The sequence below is a fragment of the Ammospiza nelsoni genome, chromosome W (genome assembly GCF_027579445.1).
Source record: "Ammospiza nelsoni isolate bAmmNel1 chromosome W, bAmmNel1.pri, whole genome shotgun sequence".
Taxonomy (NCBI): Eukaryota; Metazoa; Chordata; class Aves; order Passeriformes; family Passerellidae; genus Ammospiza; species Ammospiza nelsoni.
Window position 1 is genome coordinate 20,513,696 of NC_080668.1, and position 27,273 is coordinate 20,540,968.

Below are 27,273 nucleotides of genomic sequence, written 5' to 3' on the forward strand. Positions count from 1 at the left end.
GCCTGGGCAGGGCCCCAGCAGCCTCTGGGCAAAAACCTTTTCCTGACATCCAACCTGAGCCTGCCCTGACTCAGCTGCAGCCGTTCCCTCCACTCCTGTCCCTGGGCACCAGAGGGAAGAGGTTCCCACAGCCCCAGCCAGGGACCCGCTCCCAAGGCTGTTGCCATGGCCACCAGGGCTGGGACCAGCTGGGATGCTGGTTTCCACGGGCCGGAGTTCAGGAATGGGATTCCCCAATTTTCTGCTCTTGCTAAAACTGCGCTGTCCTCGCTGCCCTCCTGCCTCCAATGGTAAGCGCAAAAGGCAAAGATCCCAGGCTGGGATAAGAACAATTTATTGGGAACAACAATGAGATAAGGAACGAATGGAACAGAAACAATATTGATAACAGAGTGTATAAATAAAACTGTTTACAGGGAAAACTAAAACACAACTTACTGGGTCTGCCTTGCCACGTATTTCCTCCTGCCTGGAAAGCACACCCTTCTCCTCAGGGACAGAGTGAGAGAGAGAGAGAGTGTCCCTTTCCTGCACCTGGAAATTCTCTGAGGTGGGAGTGAATGTAATGACACAGCCATGGCAAGACCCTCATGTTTTTCCATGCCACTGGTAGGGGCAGGGAAAGGGACAGGTGTCTTCCTAGCATGGATCAGAAGGAAAAATGGATCACCAGGGCTCTTCCCAACATGGATCCTCCAACTATGGATGAAGTTAGGGCAGTGCACAAAAGTCCTCCTGCATTGGGGCATTGGCAGAGCTTCCCTTACAGGTGCCTCCATTGGTGTCTGGTTAAGACAGAGATCTGGGTGAAGCTTTTCCCACTCTGGGGACACTCATAGGGCCTCTCCCTCTCCCCAGTGGGGATGCGCTGGTGCCTGATGAGGTTGGAGTTGTGCTTGAAGCCCTTCCCGCACTCAGGGCAGCGCAAGGGCCTCTCATCCGTGTGAATCCGCTTATGCCGGACAAGACTGGAGCTGCTCTGAAACCTCTTCTGACACTGGGGACACTCGTAGGACCTCTCCCCCGTGTAGATGCATTGGTGTATGACAAGGGCAGAGCTGGAGCTGAAGCCCTTCACACATTCCCCACACTCATAGGGCCATTCCCCAGCGTGGATCCTCTGGCTGATCAGGGTGCTGCTCTGCCTGAAGCTCTTCTCACACTCCAAGTACTTGTGGGGCTTCTGCCCATCATGAAGCTGCCCATGGACTAGCAGCTCCGAGTTCTGGCTGAAGCTCTGTCCACCTTCCTGGCTCAGGGTGGGTCTTTCCTCCTCAGAGAACCCTGGGTTGGGTTTGGAGCCCCTCCTCCTCATGGGGGATCTCCAGGGCTTTTCCTCCCCATTGGATTCTTTTCCCATGGAGCCACTCAAACCGGCCTCTTCCATGAGGTTGTGCTGTGGGGATTTGTTGTCCCTGATCTTGATCCTCAGCTCCTTCTCTGGTAGAGGAAGGACAAGCACAGGATGGGATTTCCCTCTGTGCAAGAGGGAAGGGGAAGGAGATCCCCCCAGTGCATCCCCGGCAGGATGGCGTTGGCAGCGGGGTTGTCCTGCAGCGAGGGGATTTTCTGGGCTGGGAGATGTAGCAGGAGAGAGGGGGAAAGGGGCACTGACTTCCTTCGCACCTGCCTGGGTGTCCTGAGGCATTCTCATCTTCCTTGAGGTGTCTTCTGCCATCTGGCCAAGTTTTAGGAATGGGATATTCCTAAAACAAGGAAGGAAAACAAGGGTTGAGCACAATGAGCTTTGTACTGATTTAAAAACAAACCTGGGGAAGTGCCTAAGACAGAATTCCAATTCAGTAACAAAATAAGGATCAAGGCAATGATACAGAAACACTGCCTTAAACTGACAGAGTCAGGATATAACCTGACACCCTGTTGTTCAGGGTGGTGGCAGCAGTCCCAGTAGATGGTGGTTGCAGTCCTGTTGGAGAGATGAACACAACTCTGACAAAGCAGTGATCCTGTAGAAGGGTCTGGTCTTCCTCTGGATGTCCAGTGGTGGCTAGGGAGTTCTTGTCCTCTGGGAATTCAGTAGGCAAACTGCTCCTGGTGTAGCAAAGTGTCAGCTTATATCCAGGTAGGAATGCTTGGATCCTCCCCCTGGGCGGAGCATCCCACAATGGAAGAATGGAATTTTATCAGTTCTGCAGTGACACTCAATGGCCCATTCACAGGAAATATCTCCCCTGGAGGGCATTATCAGGGCTGAGTCATGGAAGAGATAAAGAACACTGCCCCACCTGTTTATAAGAGTTGCTGAAGTTGGGGATTGAAAACATGCATTTGGTTACATCTTGCATGGCAACTGAAACTGTGGGGTAATCCCTGCTCAGGGGGTGAACACCACCGCCCTTACCCAAACTGGCTCAGCTGTAAAACCCCCACCCTGGGAATGCCACACACACAGGGGACAATGTCACACTTGGCCCCCTCCAGGGGAAGTCTGTTTCACAGGCTGGGGGACTTTGCCAAATGTTAGAATAATTTTTCTCTTTGTCCCTGTCACCTTTGTGACAGCTACACATAGCTTCCCCTTTCTTTTCATAATCCGTATTGGGCCTATTTTCCACTTTTCTTTTTTTAGAATGTGCCAGCAGCTGAGCTGGAGTTGTGCAGGACCAAAGGAATTTGGATTTGCCACAAAATAGCTTCTATTGTAAGTTTATACAATTTTGGGATTTATTTGCCTTTTCATCACAAGTGACTTGTTGGAAGAGTAAATTCAAGGCATTTTATCTAGGGTCAATTTTGATTTCGGACAAGGAACAACATTACTTCTTCTGGTGCCCAGAGGATGCTTGTGAAGCCTCTGTTCCTCTTGCCCTGGGAGATGCTTGGGGGGGTTTTTCCCTGTCCCTGTCACCCCAGGCCATTCCCCAGGGGGTCTCCATCATTCTCACCCCAGAGAATGCCTGGGGGGTTCTCCCTCCCTCTCACCCCTGTGCCAGGGGGTACTCAGGGCAGTCTCTGTCCCTCTCAGCCCAGGGGATGCTCGGGGGGTCTCCATCCCTCTGGCCTCAGGCAATGCCTGTGCAGGGCTGGGGACCAGGGGCTCTGTGTCCCTCTCACCGCTGAGGGTGCTCGGGCCTGGGGGGGCTCTCTGACCTTCTCACACCTGGGGAGGCCGGGGGGGTCTCTGTCCCTCTCAGCCCTGCTGTGACCCCACCCAAACATCATCGGGGTCAGAGGGACAGAGACACCCCCAAACCCCCAGAAGGGCTGAACCTGGGATTTGGTTTGGGGCTGAGGATTTAGGAAGGGGCTGGAATTGGGGCTGGGATTGGAGTTGGGGCTGAGATTTGGATTAGCGCTGGGATTGGGGTTAAGGCTAGACATGGGATTAACTATCGGGCTGGGGTTGGGATTGGGTCTTGGAATAGACGAGTCTGAAACTGGGATGAGAATAAATACAGAACTGAGTGTGTCTAAACGTGGAGTGAGATTGATACCAGGATCACTGTCAGGTTTGGGATTGAGCTCACCCAGAGTGGGACAGGGGGGATGTTACGGTGGGAAGGTTTGGGGAAAATCCTGGTTTGGGGAAAAACAAGGTGTGAATGCCTTGGGTTGGGGATTCCTCCCACCCACGTCCATTTCTAGAAGTCACCTGATGTCCCAAAATCAAGAGTAATTAAAAAAAACCCACCAGGAGTTTCCCATTTCCAGTCTCATCCCTCTTGGGTTATGGTTGGTCCCCCATCTCAAGGCTGGTGGGGATCCCATGGGTCCTAGGGATCCCCCCTCTCCAGGGTCCTGCTTTTGGATTCTGGGAGGTTCTGGGCTGCCAAGGTCCCCCTCTCCAGCCTCCCCTCAATCCAGCCACTTGGGGTTCCCCCTTCTTTCTACCACCCTGTCCTGGATTAGCCCAAATTTGGTCGAAACCCTCCAAAAGGAGTTTCCTCTAGAATGCTGATTCAGCAGCCCCACCCTCAGCCAGTTTGGGAAAATATTTCCTTAGAGGAAAGTGGAAAAAAAAAGTTACTTTACAGGCAAAGCATTTACCAGCACAAAAATTGAACAATATTAAGCAATAAAACCTCTTGCTGCTCCAAAATAGATGACAAACTCCGAAAGTTCCTCCTTGGGTTGTAGCTCCCCACACTCAGCGTCTTATCAGTGTCTTATCAGTGTCTTATCAGTCTCTTATCAGTCTCTTTTCAGTCCCTCCAGCACTGGAAATGCTGTGGCCCAGGCTCAGCCAGGTGGGCCACAGGTGCGAGCTGCCAGTGGTGTTCTGACTGTTCAGTGCAGAGCAGATTTAAACAGCTCCAAAGAAAAAGAAAAACCACAGTCCAGGGAACTTCTCTGCCTCAGCGAGCTAAAAACTAACTAAAAGCAAAGGACAGCTCTGTCCTGCTGTCTGTCCATCCAGCTGCTGGAATGTAGAGGAATGCAGTGTATGAAAACAAACTGCTGCTTCTTCCTCCTCCCCTTCACTCTCAGAACCAGCCTTAAAGGTGCAGAACTCATTTCTGGGCTAAACAGACCGATGGGGGTACGAGCATCACGAAGTCACCCCAGGACACGCCCCTGTCAGGGTCAGGGGGTCCCGTCCCCGCCTCATCTCCGGGCTGCCGGGGGTCCCCCAGCTCCGGTATCGCCCCTTCCCCTCTCCCCGCCCCGGGGGTCCCCCGTTCCACAGCCCCGGCTCTCACGGGGATCCCCAAAACCAATGTCCCGCCCCGTCGGTACCGGGCCATCCCCACGTGGACCCCCGGGACCCTCACGAGGGGCGATCGCGGCTGCTCTTCCCCGAAAAAGCTCCTCTTAGGGAGCCCGGAGATACCCGGGGCTCGAGTCCGGGATCTGCCGGCTCCGAACACTCTCCAAAAAACCCTCACGGAGACCCCTGGCTGGAGCCGGGGCGAGCTCGGCCTCCGCCCTCCCCTGCGGCTCGGGGCTGGGGGCGATGCTCCCGGGGCAGGGGGTGCTGCAGGCTCGGCGTGCGGGCGCTGCGAGCGCCGCGATTCTCCCTCTCCTGCTCCTCCTCTCCCTCCTCTTCCTCCCGCATTTCCTCCGCTCCCAGCTCGGACCCCCCTTTCCCACCGCTCTGCCCCGCGGCTCCGCAGCCCCGGCTGCTGGGTGGGGGAGCCCCCGATCGGCCCCAGGGCTGGGCAGGGGCTCGGGGACCCCCCCGGGGCGGATCCGTCCCCCGGCCCGAGCCCCAAATTCCGCTCCGGGTCCGCCGGGCTCTGCGGGCCCGCCTGGCAACCGGTGAGTCATCGGCGAGAAAAGCTCTGGTTGGTTGGAAATTGTTTACCGCGTCCTCTGAGTGGCTGGAATTGTAAAAGGCGCTACGCCCTGCGGGTGTTCCTGGGAGCTGCGGAGTCCGGGCGGGAGCCTTTTCCTGTTTCTTTCTGTTCTCTGAGACCTCTTTCCTTTTTCTTTCTCTCTTTGAGACCTCTTCCCGCTTTCTTTCTCTCCCTTTCTCCTCCCCATTTCTTGTTCCGTTCAGTCCACGCTCAATAATCGTCGGTTGCTGTCCCACGCTCTCATTCGCTCCTTCAGTGCGGCAGAGGCGTCTCTCCCTCGCGGGGTCGTAATCCATGGACAGGGTCCCTTCCCACCCCAGTCCCTGGAAAATGTCCATCAATGCCACCTTTGCTGTGTGCTCTGGGAGCCCACAGAGCTGCTGGATCTTCTCCCCTTGGGAGAGAAGTTCCTTGGGAGGCACGGCAGGAGCAGCACCCTGGGAGCCTCGGGAATGCCCCTCTGGGATCCACGGCACACACTGCCAGGGTCTGGAATTCCAGTTCTCAGCTATGAAAAGATGTTCCTGCCCTTGAGGGCAAAGCTGTCAAGAAGGAGCCAAAAGCCAAGTGGAGCAAGATTTTACAGTGGCATTTCACTGCGAGCCTTCATAACTTCCCCCATGGTTGTTGTAGCTCCTGAACTGGGAATTAAATCTGGGCACGGTCTTTGGTGTGAGCATCCCTGGGTCAAGGGAGACACTGAGAGAGAAACAGAGCAGACAAAGAGAGGCAGGAGAGAAAAGAGGGCACAAACACAGTCAGCTGAGAAGGTGCCACTCTGAAAACAGACCAGAACTGACTGAAAAGAAATAGAACAGAAAGGAATAATTTTGCACCTTTTATTTACTATCAAAATACAATTTCTTCCCCTTCTCACAAACATCTTGCCAGTGTCATTCAGCAGGGCTGTCAGAAAGTCCTTCATTCTGGGTGGATGTTCCAGGCTGCAGCCACAAGGAAAGAGGAATGGGGATTTTCCTGCTCCTGGGGAGTTTGACATCCTCAGCTGAGGAGAGGAGGAGGCACCAAAAGAAAAGGGCAGCTGGGCTTCACCCTTCCACAGGAAAAACGGGGCGGGGGAATCTCTCATCCTGTCTGCTGCTGCTCCCACAGGGATGTGAGGGCCGATCCCAGAGCCCCAGTGGTCACAGTCAGGGCTGCCCTCAGGGAATGCTTGCCTGGTACTGAGGGGCAGCGTGGGAGCACCTGGATCTTGGGACACCCAGCTGCCCCTCATGTTTGGAGGTGCCTGAGGAGGGCTGGGACAACGCCAGGGACATCCTGCAGTGACATCCCCCCTGTCCTGCCCTGGGTGAGCTCAGTCAACAAACCTGACCTTGATCCTGGTCTCAATCTCACTCCATGTTTAGACACACTTACAGTTCTGTATTTAATCTCATCCCAGTTTCAGACTTGTCTAGCCCTAGACCCAATCCCAACCCCAGCCCGATAGTTAATCCCATGTCTAGCCTTAACCCCAATCCCAGCGCTAATCCAAATCTCAGCCCCAACTCCAATCCCAGCCCCAATTCCAGCCCCTTCCTAAATCCTCAGCCCCAAACCAAATCCCAGGTTCAGCCCTTCTGGGGGTTTGGGGGTGTCTCTGTCCCTCTGACCCCGATGATGTTTGGGTGGGGTCACAGCAGGGCTGAGAGGGACAGAGACCCCCCCGGCCTCCCCAGGTGTGAGAAGGTCAGAGAGCCCCCCTAGCCCCAAGCACCCTCAGCGGTGAGAGGGACACAGAGCCCCTGGTCCCCAGCCCTGCAGAAGCATTGCCTGAGGCCAGAGGGATGGAGACCCCCCGAGCATCCCCCAGGGTGAGGGGACAGAGACCCCCGAGCATCCCCTGGGCTGAGAGGGACAGAGACTGCCCTGAGCACCCCCTGGCACAGGGGTGAGAGGGAGGGAGACCCTCCAGGCATTCTCTGGGGTGAGAATGATGGAGACCCCCTGGGGAATGGCCTGGGGTGACAGGGACAGGGACACCCCCTGGGGAATTGCCTGAGGTGACAGGGACAGGGACACTCCTGGGGGAATGGCCTGGGGTGACAGGGACAGGGACAAGCCCCCCAAACCCCTGCCAAGCATCCCCCAGGGCGAGAGGCACAGAGACCCCTTGAGCATTCCCTGGGCACTGGACAAAATAATTTGGCAGAAATCAAACTTGACTCTGCATAAATCACTTTGATGAATATTTGATTTTCCCACAAGTCAGATGTGATGAAAATGCAAACAAATCCCGAACATTAATAAACTGTCAGTACTAGCAATTTTGTGGCAATTCCAAGTTCTACTGGTTCCTGCACAGCTCCAGCTCAGCTGCTAGCACATTCTGATAAAAGTGTAAATTCAGCCCAAGACAGATATCATTAAAAGGAAAGTAAACTCTTTGTAGCTGTCACAAAGGCGACGGGGATGAAGAGAAAAATAATTCTCACATTTCGCAAAGCACTCAAGCCTGGGAATTCAGGAGTTATTTGGGAATTTAGCTACTTGAGCTGAGCTTCTTGTAGGACTATTAGCAGCCTTGTGTTCCTCACCATGGGGTGAATGAACCTTGTCAGTCTCGCTGGTATCATTTGCTCCCTTTCCTCCTGTGATTTTAAAAAACATTTCAAGGAAGGATGTTGCAGACATTTTTTCATAAAATCCTCTCTTTTAGGATTTGTCCTTTCTGGGAAGCTGAGGCCCCAGAAGAAAAATGCAAACAATAATTATCTGCTGATGTGGAATGTAACAGGAGCATCTGTGATTGGTCTTCTGGGAGTGTTTGGATTTGCTGACCACTCACAGGAGAGTTGGTCCTTGCTTTCTGCTGGACACAGAACTTTGTTATTCATTCTCTTCTTCCTATTCTTAGCTTAGCAAGCCTCTGCAACTTTTCTCTTTATTCCTTTTAGCATATTTATAATGTATTATATATCATATATCAATAAATCCAGCCTTCTGATCATGAACCAAGATTCTCGTCCACTTCTCTCACTCTGAAGACCTTCATCAGGTCGCTGTAATAGAAGGACAACAAAATATTTTCTTTACACTCCAGGCCCACAAAGGCGATTTACCTCATCAGTTCTCCCATAAGTCACTCAGAGGAAGCTGCAGCCCAGTTTCAAAGAGTTCCTCCAGAGAGAACCACAACCTCCTCAGAGGAGGGAACCATGATGTTGTCAAAGGCACTTGGGGTCAGAGAACAGTGCCTAAACTCACTGTGCCAAAATAATTTCACAGTCTGGTGAGTCTGGTTAAGAAAAGTGTTAGAGAGATTCCTCTGCCCCAATTAAGGTGATAATGAGACCGAACCCAAAATGAATTTTATTGAACAGTAAATGGGATAGAAAAGGGGGGACAGGAAGGGAATGACAGGAAAAAGAGCCCTCCCCTGGGGCAGGGTAAGTGTGATATTGTCCCCTGTATGCGTGGCATTCCCAGGGTGGGGGTTTTACAGCTGAGCCAGTTTGGGTAAGGGCGGTGGTGTTCACCCCCTGAGCAGGGATTACCCCACAGTTTCAGTTGCCATGCAAGATGTAACCAAATGCATGTTTTCAATCCCCAACTTCAGCAACTCTTATAAACAGGTGGGGCAGTGTTCTTTATCTCTTCCATGACTCAGCCCTGATAATGCCCTCCAGGGGAGATATTTCCTGTGAATGGGCCATTGAGTGTCACTGCAGAACTGATAAAATTCCATTCTTCCATTGTGGGATGCTCCGCCCAGGGGGAGGATCCAAGCATTCCTACCTGGATATAAGCTGACACTTTGCTACACCAGGAGCAGTTGGCCTACTGAATTCCCAGAGGACAAGAACTCCCTAGCCACCACTGGACATCCAGAGGAAGACCAGACCCTTCTACAGGATCACTGCTTTGTCAGAGTTGTGTTCATCTCTCCAACAGGACTGCAGCCACCATTTATTGGGACTGCGGCCACCACCCTGAACAACAGGGTGTCAGGTTATATCCTGACTCTGTCAGTTTAAGGCAGTGTTTCTGTATCATTGCCTTGATCTTCATTTCTTTTAAATTGTAATTCTGGTTTAGACCCTCCCCAGGTTTGCCTTCAAACCGGTGGAAAAGACAATGTGTGCACCCTTTGTTTTCTTCCCAGAACAGGATTTCCCATTCCTAAACCTTGATTGGATGGAGAAGGAGGCTGTGAGGAAGAGGAAGGATCCCCGGGACACCCAGATAGGTGAGGAGGAAGTCAGTTCCTATTTCCCCCTCTCTCCTGCTCTATCTCCCAGCCCAGCACAGCCCCCAGCTGCAGGACAACCCTGCTGCCAACGCCATCCTGCCGGGGATGCCCTGGGGGAATCTCCTTCCCCTTCCCTCTGGCATGGAGGCAAATCCCATCCTGTCTTTGTCCTTCCTTCCCCAGGGAAGGAACTGAGGATGGAGACCAGGGAGGAAAAATCTGCATGGCAGAACCTCGTGAAAGAGGCCGTTTTGAGTGATTCTAGCGCACAGGAATCCAACAGGGAAGAAAAACCACAGACATCCCCCATGAGGAGGGGCTCCAATCCCAGCCCAGGGTGCTCTGAAGAAGAAAGAGCCACCCTGAGCCAGGAAGGTTGGCAGAGCTACAGCCAGAGTTCAGAGCTGGTGGTCCATGAGCAGCTTCATGATGGGGAGAAGCCCCACAAGTGCTTGCAGTGTGGGAAGAGCTTTAGGCGGAGCTCCCACCTGATCAGCCACCAGATGATCCACACTGGGGAATGGCCCTACAAGTGTGGGGAGTGTGGGAAGGGCTTCAGCTACAGATCCAACCTTGTGACCCACCAACGCATCCACACGGGGGAGAAGCCCTACGAGTGTCCCCAGTGTCAGAAGAGGTTTCAGAGCAGCTCCAATCTCCTCCAGCACCAGCGGATTCACACTGAGGAGAGGCCCTTCCTCTGCCCTGAGTGCAGGAAGGGCTTGAAGCATAAGTCCGACCTCATCAAGCACCGGCGCATCCACACTGGGGAGAGGCCCTACCAGTGCGCCACATGTGGGAAGAGCTTCACCACCAGCTCTCACTTGACCAGACACCAACGGAGCCACCAGTAAGGGATCCCTGCAAATGCCACAAATGCAGGAACAGCTTCATCCACCACTCCAGCTTCATCCCCCATGGGAGAACTCACATTGGGAAGAGCCCTGCTGATCCATGTTCCCCATGATCCATGCTGGGAAGACACCAGTCCCTTTCCCTGCCCCTACCAGTGTCATGATGAGGCATTGAAAAACATGAAGGTCTTGTCATGGCTGTGTCATTACATTCACTCCCACCTCAGAGAATTTCCAGGTGCAGAAAAGGGACACTCTCTCTCTCTCTCCCTGAGAAGAAGGGTGTCCTTTCCAAACAGGGGAAATTGTGGCCAGGAATACCCAGTGAGTTGTGTTTTAGTTTTCCCAGTAAACTGTTTCATTTATCCCTTCTGTTATCAATATTGTTTCAGTTCTGTTTGTCCCTTATCTTGTTCCTGTTCCTAATAAATTGTTCTTATCCTGTCAGTTTCTCAGCTGTTTAGGTGACCTGGAAAGGCCCGGGGTGGCCTTGGACAACCCGCGCTTCAAAGGACGAGAAGAGGCTCCAGATCTTTTCTCGGTCTCGGTGTTTATTAATTGTTTATCTAAAATATTTTCTCTTGGCCTGACAGAGGTCTGCACAGCAGCCAGCCATGAGCACACTGAGCGCCCCCGGGGCGGTCACCTATCTTTATACTCAAAGTTACGTATACAATATTTATCATTTTTTCCCCAATACCTTTTACCCTTATTAACCAATGCACTTTTAGTAATAACCAATCCCAAAGTGCCAACATCACCACAGAAGATGGAGGCGAAGAAGAAGAAGAAGAAGAAGAAGAAGAAGAAGAAGAAGAAGAAGAAGAAGAAGAAGAAGAACAGGACACGCCCCAATTCCTCCATCTTACTTCTTTAGACCCCCCTGTACAGAAATCCTAAACCCTGTGTCTTACACTCTAATTAACTTATCCCTTCACCATTTACCCCAGTGAAATCCTCCTATCCTCATACAGGTGTCGTCTCCTGTGTAGGATCAAAGTCTAGCCACCAGACACTTCTGGCAACATTCCAGGACTCCCGAGAGCCCCAAGGGTGGTCTCGGTCCCTCTGCACCTCACTCCTGAGGTGCTGAGATCCCACATTATCCCAGCCCGGGATCTTTGCCTTTGTGCTTTCCATGGGAGGCGGGAGGGCAGTGAGGGCAGCGCGGTTTTAACAGGAGCAGGAAATTGGGGAATCCCATTCCTGAACCCCGGCCCATGGAAACCAGCATCCCAGCTGGTCCCAGCCCTGGTCGCCATGGCAACAGCCTTTGGAGCGGTCCTTGGCTGGGGCTGTGGGAACCTCTTCCCTCTGGTGCCCAGGGACAGGAGTGGAGGGAACGGCTGCAGCTGAGTTGGGGCAGGCTCAGGTTGGATGTCAGGAAAAGGTTTTTGCCCAGAGGCTGCTGGGGCCCTGCCCAGGCTCCCCAGGGAAGGGTCCCAGCTCCAGGGCTCTCTGAGCTTCAGCAGCGTTTGGCCAGAGCTGCCAGGCCCAAGCCCAGGCTGGCATTGTTGGGGTGTCCTGTGCAGGGCCAGCAGCTGGACTGGAGGATCCTGATGGGTCCCTCCCAGCTCAGCCAATTCTGTGGTTCTGGGATCCCATGAGCCTGGGGATGGGGGCTGCCAATGGTTGCCATGGCAACGGGCTGTGGCCTGAGCTGGTGTCCATGGCAACCATCCCTGGCATGGGGTATCCATGGAGCTGCCAAGGGACTGGCCATAGCAACAGGGGGCTGCTGATGGTTGCCATGGAAACTGACCATAGCAACAGGGGGCTGCTGATGGTTGCCATGGAAACTGACCATAGCAAAAGGGGGCTGCTGATGGTTGCCTGCTTAAGATCAGATTTGTCACAGGCCCTCAGAGGGGTTCCTTGGGGACTTTCCAAGAGTCTCCAGGCTGTTCCAGAGCTGGAATGTCACAGGCACAGACAGGGGCTCCATGGAGACCTCCCAGGGCTTTCTGGGGATGGTAAAGAGCCCTGTGGTCAGAGGCAGTCTCAGCCATTCCATGGTGACATCCCAGGGGACCTTGGGCTGCAAAGGCACCGATCTGTCACAGGCACTCACGGGGGCTCTACGGTGACATCCCAGGAGTCCCCAGGCTGCCAAAGAGCCAGGATGTCTCAGACACTCACAGGGGTTCCTGTCATGGGCAGATATATTTATATAAATATGTATTCTCTATTATGGTAATGATTAGACAAAATTGCCTTAATCAGACATATTTATGCCAGTATGTAAGATACGTAAAATATATTATTCAGAGCACTAGGAAATTATTGCAAAGCAACTGTATTAAGCAAAACCTGTAATTAAGCAGAGATTGATGTCACTCCCCTAGACCAATGACCATGGGCAATTCCCTTTGGCTCAGCCTGGAGCAGTGACCTTGAGGGTTTCCCCACCACTGGGAGGAATCCCCACACCCCTCAAGAAGGGAAATGTCAGGAGATGCTGCCATTAAAATATGGGATGGGGCTTTTCTCGTCTGAGGTGCTGCCCTGTCAGTCAGATGTGCCCAGGCTGGGCCAGCTCAGCAGCGCTGCAGAAGCTCTCAGTGGTGTCACTTGGTTGTTCCTTTCTCTGGGGATTTTTCCAGCTCTGCCACAGCTTCAGCTCCCTCTGAGGATGTTGAACTTTGAGATGGAGGAGTCAGGCTGGTTTCAGCATTATTCACCCCAAAAGCAGTGAGACACCCCTCCTTCATTTCCCACCGGGGGCTTTGCAAACAGGACCTTGTCGGAGTTGTTGGAGCCCATTGCAGGCAGAGCCTCCTGCTCCAGCTGGAACTGCCTTTCCTGTGCCATCAGCAGGGCAGGTCCCGCTGCAGGAAAAGCCCCAGGCCAGCCCCGGCACAGGGAAGGGCTCGGGCACAAGGGCAGAGTGCCGTGCTGGGAGCTGTGCCAGGGAGAGCCTGAGGCACCAAAGGCACCTTGGCAGCAGCAGCTGCTTGCAGGCCATGGCCAGAAGCCTCCCTTGGCAGCCCGGCCTGGTGGCCACCACTGCAGAGCTGCTGCCTCAGGGCTCATTCCTGGCTGGGCTCTGAAAAGCCACTTCTGCCCCAGGAGCCTGACTAGGAAGCCATTGGCCCCAGCACCTTGGGGACAAGATATTGATGACAAAACTCTTCATGCCCGCAGAGCCAAGTCAGGGGCAGAGGAAAGGGCAGAGCCAGGCCCAGGGGACAGGGCTGCCATGGTGATGGCTGTGAGGTCACTGCCCCAGCAGCAGCCTGGCTGCCCTCAGCAGACATTCTGGCCAGAAGCCTTGTGAGGGCACCCAGCATATCAGAGAACCCACAATGCAGGAATTCTGTCACTGGAGATGAGAGGGTTTCAATGGGCAATGCTGCACAAAGCTCCTGCTCTTGGACAATTCCTGGGATGGGGAATCCACTTCTCTGGAAAAACGGTTGCAGTTTCCTGCCACTTTCTTAATTGTAAAATATTTCCTCCTTCTAACAAATGTTAATTTGTCCCCATTCAGTTTAAAGATACTGACCCGTTTTCTGTCACTGTAGGATTTAGGAGAAAATAACTTCGAATGCTATTTTTCCCTTTTCACAGACCTTGGAGAGGACTCAAAAATCTCCCAGAATGGGGTTTGGAGGCCTCATCACAAAACCAGCAGGCAGAGTCTGCGGCCTCTGTGGTCAGTGGTGTAGAGACTGAGGACTGAAAGGGAATAGCCTGGGAGGGATGGATGGGTGGTTTCAGAGAGGCTGGAGCTTTTCTTCACAGTATGAATAAGCCTGAAGAAGACCTAATAGCACCAAGTGCAGCTTGGGAGGTCCAGACTGAACACCAGCAGAAAGGAATTTCCCTGTCAGAGCAGGAGTGTGGTACAGCACATCCCCAGAAGGAGCCTGGAGCAGCCCAAGGCTCTGTATGGGCAGGCAGAGGCAGGCAGGAGGCAGAGCTGTCAGCAAAGGAAGGGCCCAGACACGTGGGGCAGCCAGGGATGCCGACAGCCTGCAGGGACAGAGGCGCAGGTTTGCTCAGCAGCAGAAACACCTTTCCCTCGCTTGTCCCCAGCTGTCATCAATGCCACCAGTGTTCTGCTCTACCTGGAACCTGGGCACATTTTCTCAGTCCTGTCCCTCAGATGGATCTATTTAAATTATGAGAAACTTCAGTGTTTCACCCTCTTTTTGAGTCCCTGAGAAGGTTTTTTTGAGCACACTCCGAGGGACTGAGTCTGATGCAAAGAGCAGCAAAGCCCCAGAGGCTCATTAAAGTCCCTGTGCTGTGTCTGTGCTGCTGAGCTGGGCTGGGGTCCTGGCCCAGAGGCAGCTCCTGGCAAGGGCAGCGCTGCAGAGAGACAGCTCTGGCCAGGAGCAGCTCCTGTGCACAGCCTAGCAGGGCTGGGGCACTGCCAGGGCCCCTCAGGGACACCAGCAGGTCACAGACAGAGCTCTCAGGGGCTCAGCACTGCCAGGGGCTGTAGGATGGCCCAGAGGGGGCTGTGTCACAGCAGCACCTCTGGGGCTGTGTCACAGAGGCACAGAGCAGCTGGGATGTCAGCAAGGGGCTGTGGGACAGCACAGAGTGGGCTATGTGAGGTCACAGATTGGGCTGTGACATCGCAAAATTTGTTGTGTGAGGTCACTGAGCAGCTACAGCGTCATAGAGGGGACTTTGTGACATCACAGAACAGGCTGTGAGATCATGGCATGGCTGCATGACATCATAGAGCTGGCAGTGAGGTCAAAGTATGTGCTGTGACCTTACAGAGTGTCAGTATGACATCACAGAGAGGGTTTTGTGACATCACTGAGGGGGGTTGTTACATCACAGAGCTGGCTGTGACATCATAGAGTAGGGTGTGAGGCCATAGAGCAGATCCTGACATCATAGAAGGTGGCTCTGTGACATCAGGGAGTGGGCTGTGACAACACTGGGTGGCTGTGTAACATCATAGAACAGGCTGTGACATCACAGTAGAGATTGTGAAATCGTAGAGTAACTTTCTGACATCACAGAGACTTCTGTGACATCACAGAGCAGCTGTATCACATCATAGCGTGGCATCTCAGAGTTGGCTCTGGGACATCACAGGGGCAGTGTGACATCACAGGGGCTGTGTGACATCATAGGGATCTGTGTGACATCACAGGGGCAGTGTGACATCACAGGGGCAGTGTGACATCACGGGGGCTCTGGGACATCACAGGAGCAGTGTGACATCACAGGGGCTGTGTGACATCACGGGGGCACTGTGACATCACAGGGCCTGTGTGACATCACAGGGCCTGTGTGAGGTCCCTGGGGAGGTCACTCTGCCCCGGCCCCCCTCACAGTTCCCCCAGAGCAGTCCAACCCTGCTCGTGCACAGCGGGGTCCCCTGTCCCCCCGGGTCCCCCCGCCCCCGGCCCCGCAGCCTCCCCCAGAGGATGTTCCACGAGATCGACTCCAGAGCCTGACACGGGGACAGGGGGCCGGGGCCCTGGGGGTGGCACAGGGGGACAGGAACCCCCGGCAGCGTCCCCGTGTCCCCCAGGGCCAGAGCCTGGGCCAGGGCTCCTTCACCCTGTTACCAACGAGGCCTTGAGAGCGCTGAAGAAATCCCCAGCAAGGGAGCAGCAATAACCAGACTGAATATTAAGGGACAGCAGCACAAAGTTCCTTGGCAAGAGTCACTCTGCTCCTGACTGGACACTTCAGGCACAACAAGGAAGCAAAGCAACAACAAAACCAAACAGAATCCAAACAATCAAACCAGAAATTTACTGAGAAATGGGGCTTTCATTCCTAAGGAAAAGAACTGTCCTTCTTATCTCGGTGCCCATGGCCAGAATTGGGATTTCACCTCCAGTATTCCCTATTGTGACAGAGTGGAGGAATTTCTTGTCTCAAGACATTTCATGTGTGGGGAGTGTTGCAGTGTGTTGCAATTTCCTGTTTTAAACTTCCCAGCCCCTTCCCAGGTGTGGCAATATCTCTCTTCCCCTTCCCCCTCGCCCCCTGCGGGGCTGTCAGTCAGTCTTAGCATTCCAGCAAGGCCATCGTGTGGTTGGTCAGGTTCAAAAGATGCCCCTGTGCCCAGAGGTCATTGGTCTGTCTGGGTGTCATCGTTGCCTGAGACCCTGCCCCTCCCACCTGGTTGGTTGCTCACCTGTCCCTTCCCTCCCCCTCCCCCCGGAGCTTAAAAAGTCACTCAGGCCTTGCGGTCGGGATTCTGTTGGTGCTGTTACCAAAGATTCAGATGTCTGTGTCCATGGAATAAACTCTTGATATTAACCCTCCAGCAGAATCTCTCTCCTTTTCCTCCTCACCTTAGCCTGAAGCCTTCTCACCTGAGGCAAACTGAGTTTCCACAAGCCAGGACTTGTTTTGGCACTCAGCTGCACCATCCAGCCAGCCAAAAGTGTCTCTGAGGTGAAACACCACAGTTGCCGCCTTTGGCCCAGGAGCAGGGGTCAGAGGAGCCATGGCACAATCTACCTGGTAATATTGGGATCTTATTCCAATAGGGGAGGAAGGGGCAGGTCCAGCCCTCCCCTGTCCTGGAAGCCCAGCCCTGCCCTGCCCTGTGACCCCAGTCCCCCCAGAGCCTCTATCCCAGCCCAGCAGTGTCTGCCAGTCTCTGGCACAGCACAGGCAATGCTCCACAGCCACCTCTGCAGCCCCAGCCCAGCTCCTGAGGGACCAAATGACCCACAGTCCCACCTGGGGGAAGGGCCCAGGAAGACCAAGGGGTATTGAAGGCTGACCACAAGGCAAGCACATATCTTGACCCTACCTCCTGTTGGAATTTCCATCTGAACGCTACTGGAATCCAGGAGTTGGTACCTCTGTGTGTGCTCCTCTGTATCCTTTTTGCCTCTCTCTCTTTCTGTCCTTTTCTTCTATTTCGGTCCTTTTGCAAATTTGAGTAATGTAAAATTCAAATAGCTTAGAGTTTGTGAAGTTGAATGGGCCAAGTCAGTGCTTTAAGAAGTGTTCTGTGTTGATTGAATGTCATATTAAATCTTTTGCCAAAAATTCTCTGATTTTCTAAAGTTACCAGTAAAGACTGTTTTGTTGTTTTGAGCTCCTGAGGATCTCTTGTTGGTATTTCTCCAGGAAGTCCAATTCAGAATACAGAAACAATTGTAATTCCTTTTAAATATCTCCTTGACAGAGTTTTCTACTGGATGGGAGTCAGGGCTTGTCTGTCCTGCTTGGCACAGCCCAGGCAGGGCTTTCCCAGCCACATTCCACACTCCATTTCCCAGCTGGAGCCGCTGCTGCCTCTGAGTTGTGCTGCCCCAGCCCCAGGGACGCTCCCCTTGTCTGCCCATTCCCCCACGGTCTCTGGGCAGGGATGGCCTCAGTGGGGGCTGCTGACATCCTCAGCACCTTGGAGGCTGCTGCTGAATTTTCCTGCTCCAGAGGCTTGTTCAGCCTTCAGCTCTTCAGTGCAGGAATTCAGTGTCCCAGGGCTCATTAGCATCGAGAACACCTTAACAAGCCAAATCTCTGGGGATAATTTGATTTAGGTGTTCAAATCAAATGTGTGGTTAATTAGTATGATTTCTGAAGCCAATTCAATGTGAATACCCTGATTTAAAAAAAAAAAAAAAACAGCAAGAAAATATTTTTTTAGGTCCTGTAATTTTTTTTACTAGTAATTCATTGAAATGTGCAATCTCCAATTGACATTGAATCCAAGTACCTCCTCATGCAGTTTGACTGGGTATGAAAATCAGGACCTTTCATGGCTGACAATCAATCAGACTCTGTCCCTACCCCCACCCCACCATTTTCCCCATCCAAGGCTGGCACTCAGAGCAGCCTTGTGCAAATCTGAGCTCCCTCCAGCCCACACTGGACCTAGCCAACAGACCACAGTTGAACAGGATATAACTTAATAAAAATTACACCATTAAAATAACAATCATACAATTACAAACTCTTCCCTGAGCTATGTGCAAAGTCCCAGCATGTCTGATGAGTCCACTGTTCACAAGTGATTTGCATACTAAAATTAATTTTTGACTAATGTGGTTCTGTGATAGATATAAACACAATTAAGTTCTTGTATCAGGATTCTTGTCCTGGACTGAGGACAGAACAGCTCAAACAATTCCTGATTTGCAAATCTATCAGTGGTGGATGGAGAAGGGAGGTCAGGCTGCTCTTGGTGTTGAGGAAATGCTGAAAGCAGCCTGACTCATTTCATCTCCTCATGCCCATGCTGATCTCCCCTCTTTCCCCTTCCACCCATTGGCTTTTGTCTCCCCGCAGACCCCCAGAGAAGAGCCTGGCTCTGTGTTCTCCATCCCCTCCTGGCTGGCACTGCCAGGCTGGCATGAGGAGCCCCTCAGCCCTCCCTGCTCCAGGCTGGACAAGGCCAGGTCCCTCAGCCTCTGCTCACAGCCCAGGGGCTCCAGCCCCACCTTGGAGGCCCTTCCCAGACCCTGCTCCAGCTGCCAGACATCTTTCCTGCCCTGGGGAACCCAACCCAGGCCACAGTGACCTGGATAATCCCCGTCCTTGATGTCCTGGTCACACCGCCCTGGCCCCTTGTCCCCTGTCAGGCTCTGGGGTGGATCCTGTGGAACATCCTTTGGTGGAGGCTGTGGCTCCAGGTGGGCCGGGGGGATCCCGGGGGACGGGGACCCTGCTGGGCATGAACAGCATTGGAGTTGTTGGGAGAAACTGTGAGGGGGAGCTGGGGCAGAGTGACCAACCCAGTGACCTGACACAGCCCTGCTGGGACGTCACACAGCCCCTCTGTGATGTCACAACCAACTCTGTTATGTCAGTCTGCTCTGGAATGTCAGATACCTGCCCTGTGATGTCACAGAGGCAGTCTATAATGGCTTTGTGATGACCTCACATAACCCACTCTTTGATGTCACAGCCCATTCTTTGACCTCATGTTAGCAGATGAGAAATTGTCTCCACCAGGTGAGCTGACACCTGGGGCTTGTTCTCCACAACCCCAGGCCTGTGGAAACTACACAATGCCGATTGTGTCGGAAGAGAACTGGAAGTTCACCATCCTGAGTGTCCTGCCAGCTCAGCCAGGCCCACTGGAACATTGGGGTTAATGAGCACCAGGGACCACCAGAGACCCCCAGGACAGAAGAATACATGGGTAAAGGGGAGAGGATGATTTTGGGGAAATGATTACCATATGTGTGTTTAGTCCAGGGCAATCAATGAATATGCATGCAAAATACAGAATATAAACAGAAACTTTCCTGTACTCAGCATGCACGGCATTGGAAGAAGCTATCCCTGTGCATCCAGCTGAATAAAGAATGCTGCTTCTTTATGCTACATTGGTGTTAAGGAGTTTTCTGGTTTACTGAATTTTTGGTAACACTCCCACTTCCAAGGAAAGCTCAGTCTGCTGCTGTTCACAAACAGAGAAGGGCTGGTGGCAGGTGTGGGGCTCGGAGGCTGCCTGGGGCACAGTGACCATGAAATAATCAAGTTTTCAATGTTCTGTGAAAGAAGGAGGGGCAGCAACAAAACTTCTGCACTGGAATTAGGAAGGGCAGACTTTGGCCTATTTAGGATGCTGATCTGGGGAGTACCAAATAAGGTCCTGATTTTTTAAGTGAAACAGCCCTTAAAAACAAAGGGGTCCAGGAAGGATGGACACATTTCTAGAAAGTAATCTTAAGCGGGAAGGAGCAGCCTGTCCCAGTGTGGCAAAAGATGAGCTAGTGAGGAAAATTACTGGCCTGGCTGCCCATGGAGCTGTTGTGGGAACTCAGGGGCAAAAAGGACTGGCACGGCAGGAAGTTTTAAGGATGTTTTTAGGTTATCAGAAAGAACATTAGAGTGGTGAAAGCTCAATCAAAACTTAACCTGACCCATCCTTTAAAGAAAAAAAAAAGTTTGTATAAAAATTTTTTAGCAAAAGGAGGGCGAAGGAGAACCTCTACTCTTTATTGGATGCAGTGGAGAAGATAGTAAGTAAAGATAAGGAAATGGCTGAACTGCTTAACACCTTGTTTGTCTCAATTTTCAATATTAGGACAGGCTGTCCTCAGGACAAGTATTCTCCTGAGCTGGTAGATGGGCACAGGGAGCAGAACAGCCCCCTCTGTAATCCAGGAGGAATCAGTTGGTGACCTGCTTAGCCACTCAGATGGTCACAGGTGTATGGGATCGGATGGGATCCATAACAGGGGGATGAGGGAGCTGGTGGATGAGCTCCCCAAGCTGCTCTCCATCATTTACCATCAGTCCTGGCTCAGCACGGAGGTCCCAGAGCACTGGAGGTGCCAATGTGAGCCCATCCCCAAGAAGGGCTGGAAGGAAGATCTGGGGAACTCCAGGCCTGTCAGCCTGACCTGGGTGCCCAGCAAGGTTATGGAACAGATCACCTTGAGTGCCATCCCAGGGCACCCACAGGATGGCCGAGGGGTCAGAGCCAGCCAGTGTGGATTTAGGGGTGGCAGGTCCTACCTGACCAACCTGGTCTCCCTTTATGACCAGGTGACCCACCTGTGGATGCAGGAAAGGCTGTGGATGTTGTGTACCTGGACTTCAGCAAAGCCTTTGACTCTGTCTCTAACAGCATTGCCTGGAAAAGCTGCAGCCCACGGCTTGGGCAGGTTCCCTCCTCGCTGGGAGATTTAAGGGCTGGCTGGAGGCTGGGCCCAGAGAGTGGTGGGGATGGTGCTGCACCCAGCTGGTTTCCAGGCACTGGTGCTGTCCCTCAGGGATATGTGTTGGGCCCAGTCCTGTTTAATATCTTCACTGATGATCTGGCTGAGGGGATTGAGTCCACCATTCAGAAATTGCAGATGACACCAAGCTGGGTGTGAGTGTGGATCTGCTGGAGGGCAGGACAAGAAGATACAGCCTTGAGCTGCACCAGGCGAGGTTGAGGCTGGACAATAAGAAGTTCTTCACAGAAAGGGTGAGTGGGCATTGGAATGGGCTGGCCGGGGAGGGGGTGGCAGAGTCACTGTCCCTCTCCAGTGGCACTTAGTGGCATGGTCTGGGTGACAAGGCAGTATTATGGCATTGGTGGGATTGAATGATCCCAAAGGTCTTTTCCAGCCTATTTGATTCTGTCATTCTGTGATGACTGGGGGACACTGGGGCCATTGTGACACTGCAGGGCCTTGTGGAACTAATAGGACCATGGTGACACCGTGCAGCCCCACAGAACCAGGGGTCCACTGTGGTGTTGTAGGGTCAAATGGAACCAGGGAGTGCATCGTGACACTCTGGGTCCTCATGGAACCACAGAGACCATTGTGACACTGCAGGGCCTTGTGTAACCAAGGATTTTCACCATTTTGACACTGCAAAAACAAAGAGAGCATTGGGGGACTCCAAAGCCCAGCAGAACCAAGGGGACATTGTGACACTGCAGGGCCTGATGGAACCAAGGGGACATTGTGACACTGTAGGATCCTGTGTAACCAAGGGACCACTGTGACACGATGGAGCCTCAAGGAATCTGCAAGAACATTGTTACACTGTGTGGCCTCGTGGAAACAAGGAGTCCATTGTGACACTGAGGAGAGTTGTAGAACCACAGAGACCATGGTGACAGTGTGGGACCTCATGTGACCATGGGACCATTGTGACACTCTGGGGCCCCATGGAACCAAGGGGCCACTGTGAAATTGCAACACCAATGAGAACATTGTGACACTGTGAAGCCCTATGGAACCAAGGAGTCCGTTGTCGTATTTTGGACCCCCATGAAACCAAGGAGACCATTGTTTCTCTGCATGGTCTCATGGATCCAAGGAGACCAGTGTTACAGTGCAGGGCCTGGAATAATCAAGAGGACATTGTGACAATGAGGGGCCCCATGGAACCGAGGACATCTTTGCAGATTACACCAAACTGGATGTGAGTGTTGATCTGCTGGAGGGTAGGAGGGCTCTGCACAGGGCTCTGGACAGGCTGGATCCAGGGCCCAAATCCAACAAGGTGAGGTTGAACAAGACCAAGTGCTGGGTCGTGCACTTTGGCCACAACAACCCCTGCAGCAGTACAGGCTGGGGACAGAGTGGCTGGAGAGCAGCCAGGCAGAAAGGGACCTGCAGGGAGTGATGGACAGCAGACTGGACATGAGGCAGCAGTGTGCCCAGGTGGCCAAGAAGGCAAATGGCTCCTGGCCTGGATCAGGAATGGTGTGGCCAGAAGGAGTAGGGCTGCTGTACTCAGCATTAATCTGTGCCCAGCTCTGCACACAGACATTGCTGCTGCAGCTCCAGAGAAGGCAACAAAAGGGCATCTCTGCAGAAAACTCTGTTGGGAGATCCTTTAGTTCTATTAAAGCCACCAACAGTGCAGCTCCTCATTGACACAATCGGTGGCTCGAGGGAAGGTGGAGAAAAAAAAATGAGAAATGGAAAAACAATGCTTTTATTTTAGGGACAATATTGAGAAACTAAAACACAGGGGGAAAAAAGAACAAAGCCAAAAGAACTATCAAAGAATATTTATATTACAAATTATTTATATTATGAAATAATTATATTACTTGGCCTGTCCCTGCTGCAGCCCCGGCACTTCCACCCCCAGGACTGTGCCTGGACCTGAGAGCACTCAGGCCCTACAGCAACACCAGGGCCAGGAGGGCAGCGGGGCAGGGCCACGGCAGCAGCACTGGCAACACCAAGTGCTGCTGCTGCTGGGCACAGCTGCTGGGCCAACACTGATCTGCCCCCAGCTCTGCACTCAGACATTGCTGCTGTAGCTCCAGAGAAGGCAACAAAAGGGCATCTCTGCAGAAAACTTTGCTAGGAGATCCTTTAGTTCATTTAAAGCCACCAACAGTGCAGCCCCTCATTGACACAGTCTGTGGCCACAGGGAAAGTGGAGAGAAACAAAATGAGAAATGGCACAAGGAATGGCTTTACTTTGTTGACAATATGAAAATAATAAAACAAAGGAAATAGATCTCCAAAATGAAACCAACAAGAAGTACCAAAAATGAGTTTTATTACAAGTGATTTGCAGAAATTGACCAACAGTTAAATGTTTCTGAAACCATCCAGTCATCAGTGTCCACACTGCAGCCTTGAGCTCCTGGTTCCTCAGGCTGTAGATGAGGGGGTTCAGGGCTGGAGGCATCACTGAGTACAGAACTGACAGGGCCAGATTAAGGGATGGGGAGGAGATGGAGAGGGGCTTCAGGTAAGCAAATGCTGAAGTGCTGACAAAGAGGGAAACAACAGCCAAGTGAGGGAGGCAGGTGGAAAAAGCTTTGTACCGTCCCTGCTTCGAGGGGATCCTCAGCACAGCCCTGAAGATCTGCACATAGGAGAAAACCATGAACACAAAACAACCAAATACCAAACAGACACTAAATGCAATGAGCCCAAGTTCCCTGAGGTAGGATTTGGAGCAGGAGAGCTTGATGATCTGTGGGATTTCACAGAAGAACTGGCCCAGGGCATTGCCCTGGCAGAGGGGCAGGGAAAATGTATTGGCCGTGTGCATGAGGGCATTGAGTAAGACTCTGGCCCAGGCAGCTGCTGCCATGTGGTCACAAGCTCTGCTGCCCAGAACGGTCCCGTAGTGCAGGGGTATACAGATGGACACGTAGCGGTCATAGCACATGATGGTCAGAAGGGAAAGCTCTGCTGAGATGAAGAACACAAAGAAAAAGACCTGTGCAGCACATCCTGAGTAGGAGATGTTCCTGGTGTCCCAGAGGGAATTGTGCATGGCTTTGGGGACAGTGGTGCAGATGGAGCCCAGGTCAGTGAGGGCCAGGTTGAGCAGGAAGAAGAACATGGGCGTGTGCAGGTGGTGGCCGCAGGCTACAGTGCTGATGATGAGGCCGTTGCCCAGGAGGGCAGCCAGGGAGAGGCCCAGCAAGAGGCCGAAGTGCAGGAGCTGCAGCTGCCATGTGTCTGCCAATGCCAGCAGGAGGAAGTGACTGATGGAGCTGCTGTTGGACATTTTCTTTGTCTTGGCATGGGGATCTGTAAGAAAAGTAATCATGGAATACTTGGGTTTGGAGAGGACTTGAAATATCCCAGCACAGCCTCGGGGCACTTTCCCCCCACTGCCTGCCCAGGGCTCTGCTGCCTGGAGCTGTCTCTGCCAGCAGCTGCTTCCCTGTGCCCAGGGCTGGGCCCTGCCAGTGCTGCCAGAGCCCAGCGCAGCCCTGGGGGCTCAGCTCTGCCCTGCAGACCCCTCCCAGCCCTGGCACTGCCCAGGGGCAGCTCTGGCTCTGCAGGCTCTGATGGCTCTGTCAGAGCAACCCTGAGGAGGCTGAAAAAGCAAAACTGATGCAGCTTCCAGGGGGCCCTGTGCAGGTTTCTGTCACTGCCTGGCTTAGTAAGATCTGAGAAAAAGCTATTTTCTTTTTCTGAATCTTAACTGAGAGATTAATATCAATGTGCAATTTTTCATCCTGGCAACAGAAAGCAGTAGATTAAAAAAGCAAGATTTTCCAATTTATGCAGCCCCAGCCTTGCTGTGCTCCCTGTATAACCTACTTGGAAATATTGTACAGCTAAATGTCATGCTGGGAGCAGTCCTGAACAATGCAGCATCCTCACCACACAAAGAAAACACTTCCAAGCCTGACCAGCTGTCTCCTCCCACCCAGACCTTGTCCCCCAGTGCTGGGAGCAGCTGCCAGGGCCGGCTGAGAGCTGTCCCTGGCAGGCAGCAGAGTCCCTGCCCCAGCACAGCGCCCTGGGATGCAGACCCTGCTCTGCAGGAGAGCCCTGGGCACCCCTGGCTGCTCTGCACAAGAGACAATCAGAGAATGTACTCACAGGGTCTGTAGGCATTGCGATGTTCCAGCTGCAGGAGATGGCTCCAGGAGCTGCATCTGCATTGTCCTGCAGCCAGAGGTTCCTGTGCCAAAGGATGGCAGTGATTCTGCCCCAGGCACTTCTCAGCACCTTCCCAGCCCTGACTGATTGAAGCTCTCTGTGCCTCTGCGCTGTGCCCAGGGTGGCTGCAGGCAGTGCCCCAGCCCTGCTGGGCTGGAGAAGAGCTGCTCATCAAGAGAAATGTGCTTTTGAAGCTCTTCTTGGTTACCAGGAGCTGCCTCTGTGCCACGAGCCCAGCACAGCTCAGCAGCACAGACACAGCACAAGAACGTTAATGAGCCTCTGGGGCTTTGTGCTCAGGCCCTGAACATCAGTCCCTGAGAGGGAGCTGAAGAAACTTCTCCAGAACTCCAAGTCAGAATCCAATTCCAAAGTTCCTTGGACTTTTAATGGGTCCCACTGAGGGACACAACTGAGAAAGTGTCCCCAGGCCCCAGGCAGAGCAGAGAACTGGAGGCAGGGATGACAGGTGGGGACAAAGAGAAGCCAAGTCTTGGTGCCCTGGGGCACAGCAGGGTCTGTGCCACCAAGGGCTGGGAGGAGACACCTTGTCCCGAGGCCCTGGGGCCTCCTGGCACAGCCTCAGCCAGGCTGGGCACTGTCAGCGCCTTGTCCTGCCCTCAGCATCCCCCCCACCCCACATCCCAGTGGCCTCAAGGATCTGCTGGAAGGAGTCCCTGGGGAGCCTTGCTCAGCAATGGCCCTGGGGAATCCTTAATGCTCCCTGTAGGGACTGCAGGTTTTTGAAAGGACTTTGGGTTTGGCTTTTGCCTTGGAGTCTCTGAGAGATTTGTGCAATCATGGCCTCCAATTATATGCTTTAATTCATCCCTGGAGAGGCTTTGTCAGTAACAATACTCATTGGGGCTCATTAGTACTTCAGCTTACTTAAGTTATTTTAAGGTACTTGGTGTTTCCCTTTTGATACTCAATCTGTGAGAGGTTTATGCAATCATGGCCCCAATTATCTGCTTTAACAATTCCCTTGAGAGCTTTGTACTGACACTCAGTGGGGCTCATTAATGGCTTTAGATACTTGAGGTTTTTAATGTACTTTATGGATTTAAGAATACTTTTAGGTAATTTTAAGGAGTTCCGTTCCCACATTGAGTCTGAGAGGTTTTTGTGCCATCCTGACCTCCAGTTCTCTCCTCCAAGGAGTCCATGAGGAGCCTGTGTTGGGTATCTTCCCTCTTTCTGTTTTACAACCAAGATGGAACTGAAAGAATTTTTTAAGACTTTCTGAAAGCATCCAAACAAACATGAGACAATTAACAATACAACAACAGCTATGAAAATTAAATGTCCTGTTTTAGATAGACATCATCCAACCCTTTAGTCCCTTGGATTGGAAAAGTTCATTGACCCAGTCTTTGTTTTCCACTTGAAGCTTCTTGAACTCTTCATTCAGTACCTGAATGCTCTTGTGGATTGACTCGCTGTGGCTGGAGAGGTTCATGCAACACATGCCCTCAGAGTCTACACAGCCATGCCCATGTGCTCAGCTTAAAAACTCTATCACTGTTCTGCAAGGTGGCATGTCTGAGGTCTCTATGTCTGAGAGCAGGCCACTCAATGTTAGGGAGTAGCATTGGTTTGCTTACTTAACAGGCACCCAAGATGGTCTGCTTGTCCTAAAGCTTTAGCTGCAGCCACCCAAGGTAGTCCAAACTAGGGGTACTACGATGCGATACCGGGATTAAAGCTTTCAAAGCCATCTCTTTGATATCATCCAATACTTCTCTGGGGACACCTGCTGCTTGATCATCTCGTCAGCTTTGCTGTCCTTCTCCAGCTAGATAGTTGATTGTCAATTCCGCCCTTGCCTCATTATTAGCATAGTCTGCTATTAATTGATTTAGTATACACTTCCATCCCCTTTCCCACAGGCTGTATTCTGTAGGCAACAACAACTTGGTCATAATATATTTTAAATCATAGGGAGTTATCATGTGCTGTAAACATGGCCCTCATTAGGCCATTAAAACAAGGTAAGTCCTTCCTATGGTCTTTAGCTGCCCTACACAGATCCTTGATTTCCCTGTAAACCAATGGCTGATACCTGGGATTCTGCCCCCTTCTTTCATAACATACGGGGGCAATGAGGGGTTTTCGAGACTCTTTGCCAGTGTCCTTCCTTAACTGCTTCCTTCTGAATCCTTTCCTAGGGACCTTCTGGGGTTGAGGGGAAAGGT

General features: G+C 52.5%; 3 protein-coding genes across 3 annotated transcripts; 1 reads left to right on the forward strand and 2 right to left on the reverse strand.

The window, feature by feature from the left end:
- Positions 1–763: 763 nt before the first annotated feature.
- LOC132086160 (zinc finger protein 3-like) lies at positions 764–1,678 on the reverse strand. The gene is made up of 3 exons (XM_059491627.1): positions 1,627–1,678; positions 1,375–1,440; positions 764–1,245 (listed from the first exon to the last, which is right to left on the reverse strand). The coding sequence occupies exons 1-3, from the start codon at positions 1,676–1,678 to the stop codon at positions 764–766; spliced, it is 600 nt and encodes a 199-aa protein (XP_059347610.1).
- A 3,000-nt stretch (positions 1,679–4,678) lies between these two features.
- LOC132086161 (zinc finger protein 623-like) lies at positions 4,679–10,307 on the forward strand. Its single transcript, XM_059491629.1, has 6 exons — positions 4,679–4,694; positions 5,033–5,220; positions 5,462–5,513; positions 9,156–9,212; positions 9,367–9,461; positions 9,825–10,307. The coding sequence occupies exons 1-6, from the start codon at positions 4,679–4,681 to the stop codon at positions 10,305–10,307; spliced, it is 891 nt and encodes a 296-aa protein (XP_059347612.1).
- A 2,067-nt stretch (positions 10,308–12,374) lies between these two features.
- On the reverse strand, positions 12,375–24,206 carry LOC132086162 (olfactory receptor 14I1-like). The gene is made up of 2 exons (XM_059491630.1): positions 23,256–24,206; positions 12,375–12,413 (listed from the first exon to the last, which is right to left on the reverse strand). Exons 1-2 carry the CDS (start codon positions 24,189–24,191, stop codon positions 12,375–12,377), a joined length of 975 nt encoding a protein of 324 aa, XP_059347613.1. The 5' UTR covers positions 24,192–24,206.
- Positions 24,207–27,273: the final 3,067 nt, after the last annotated feature.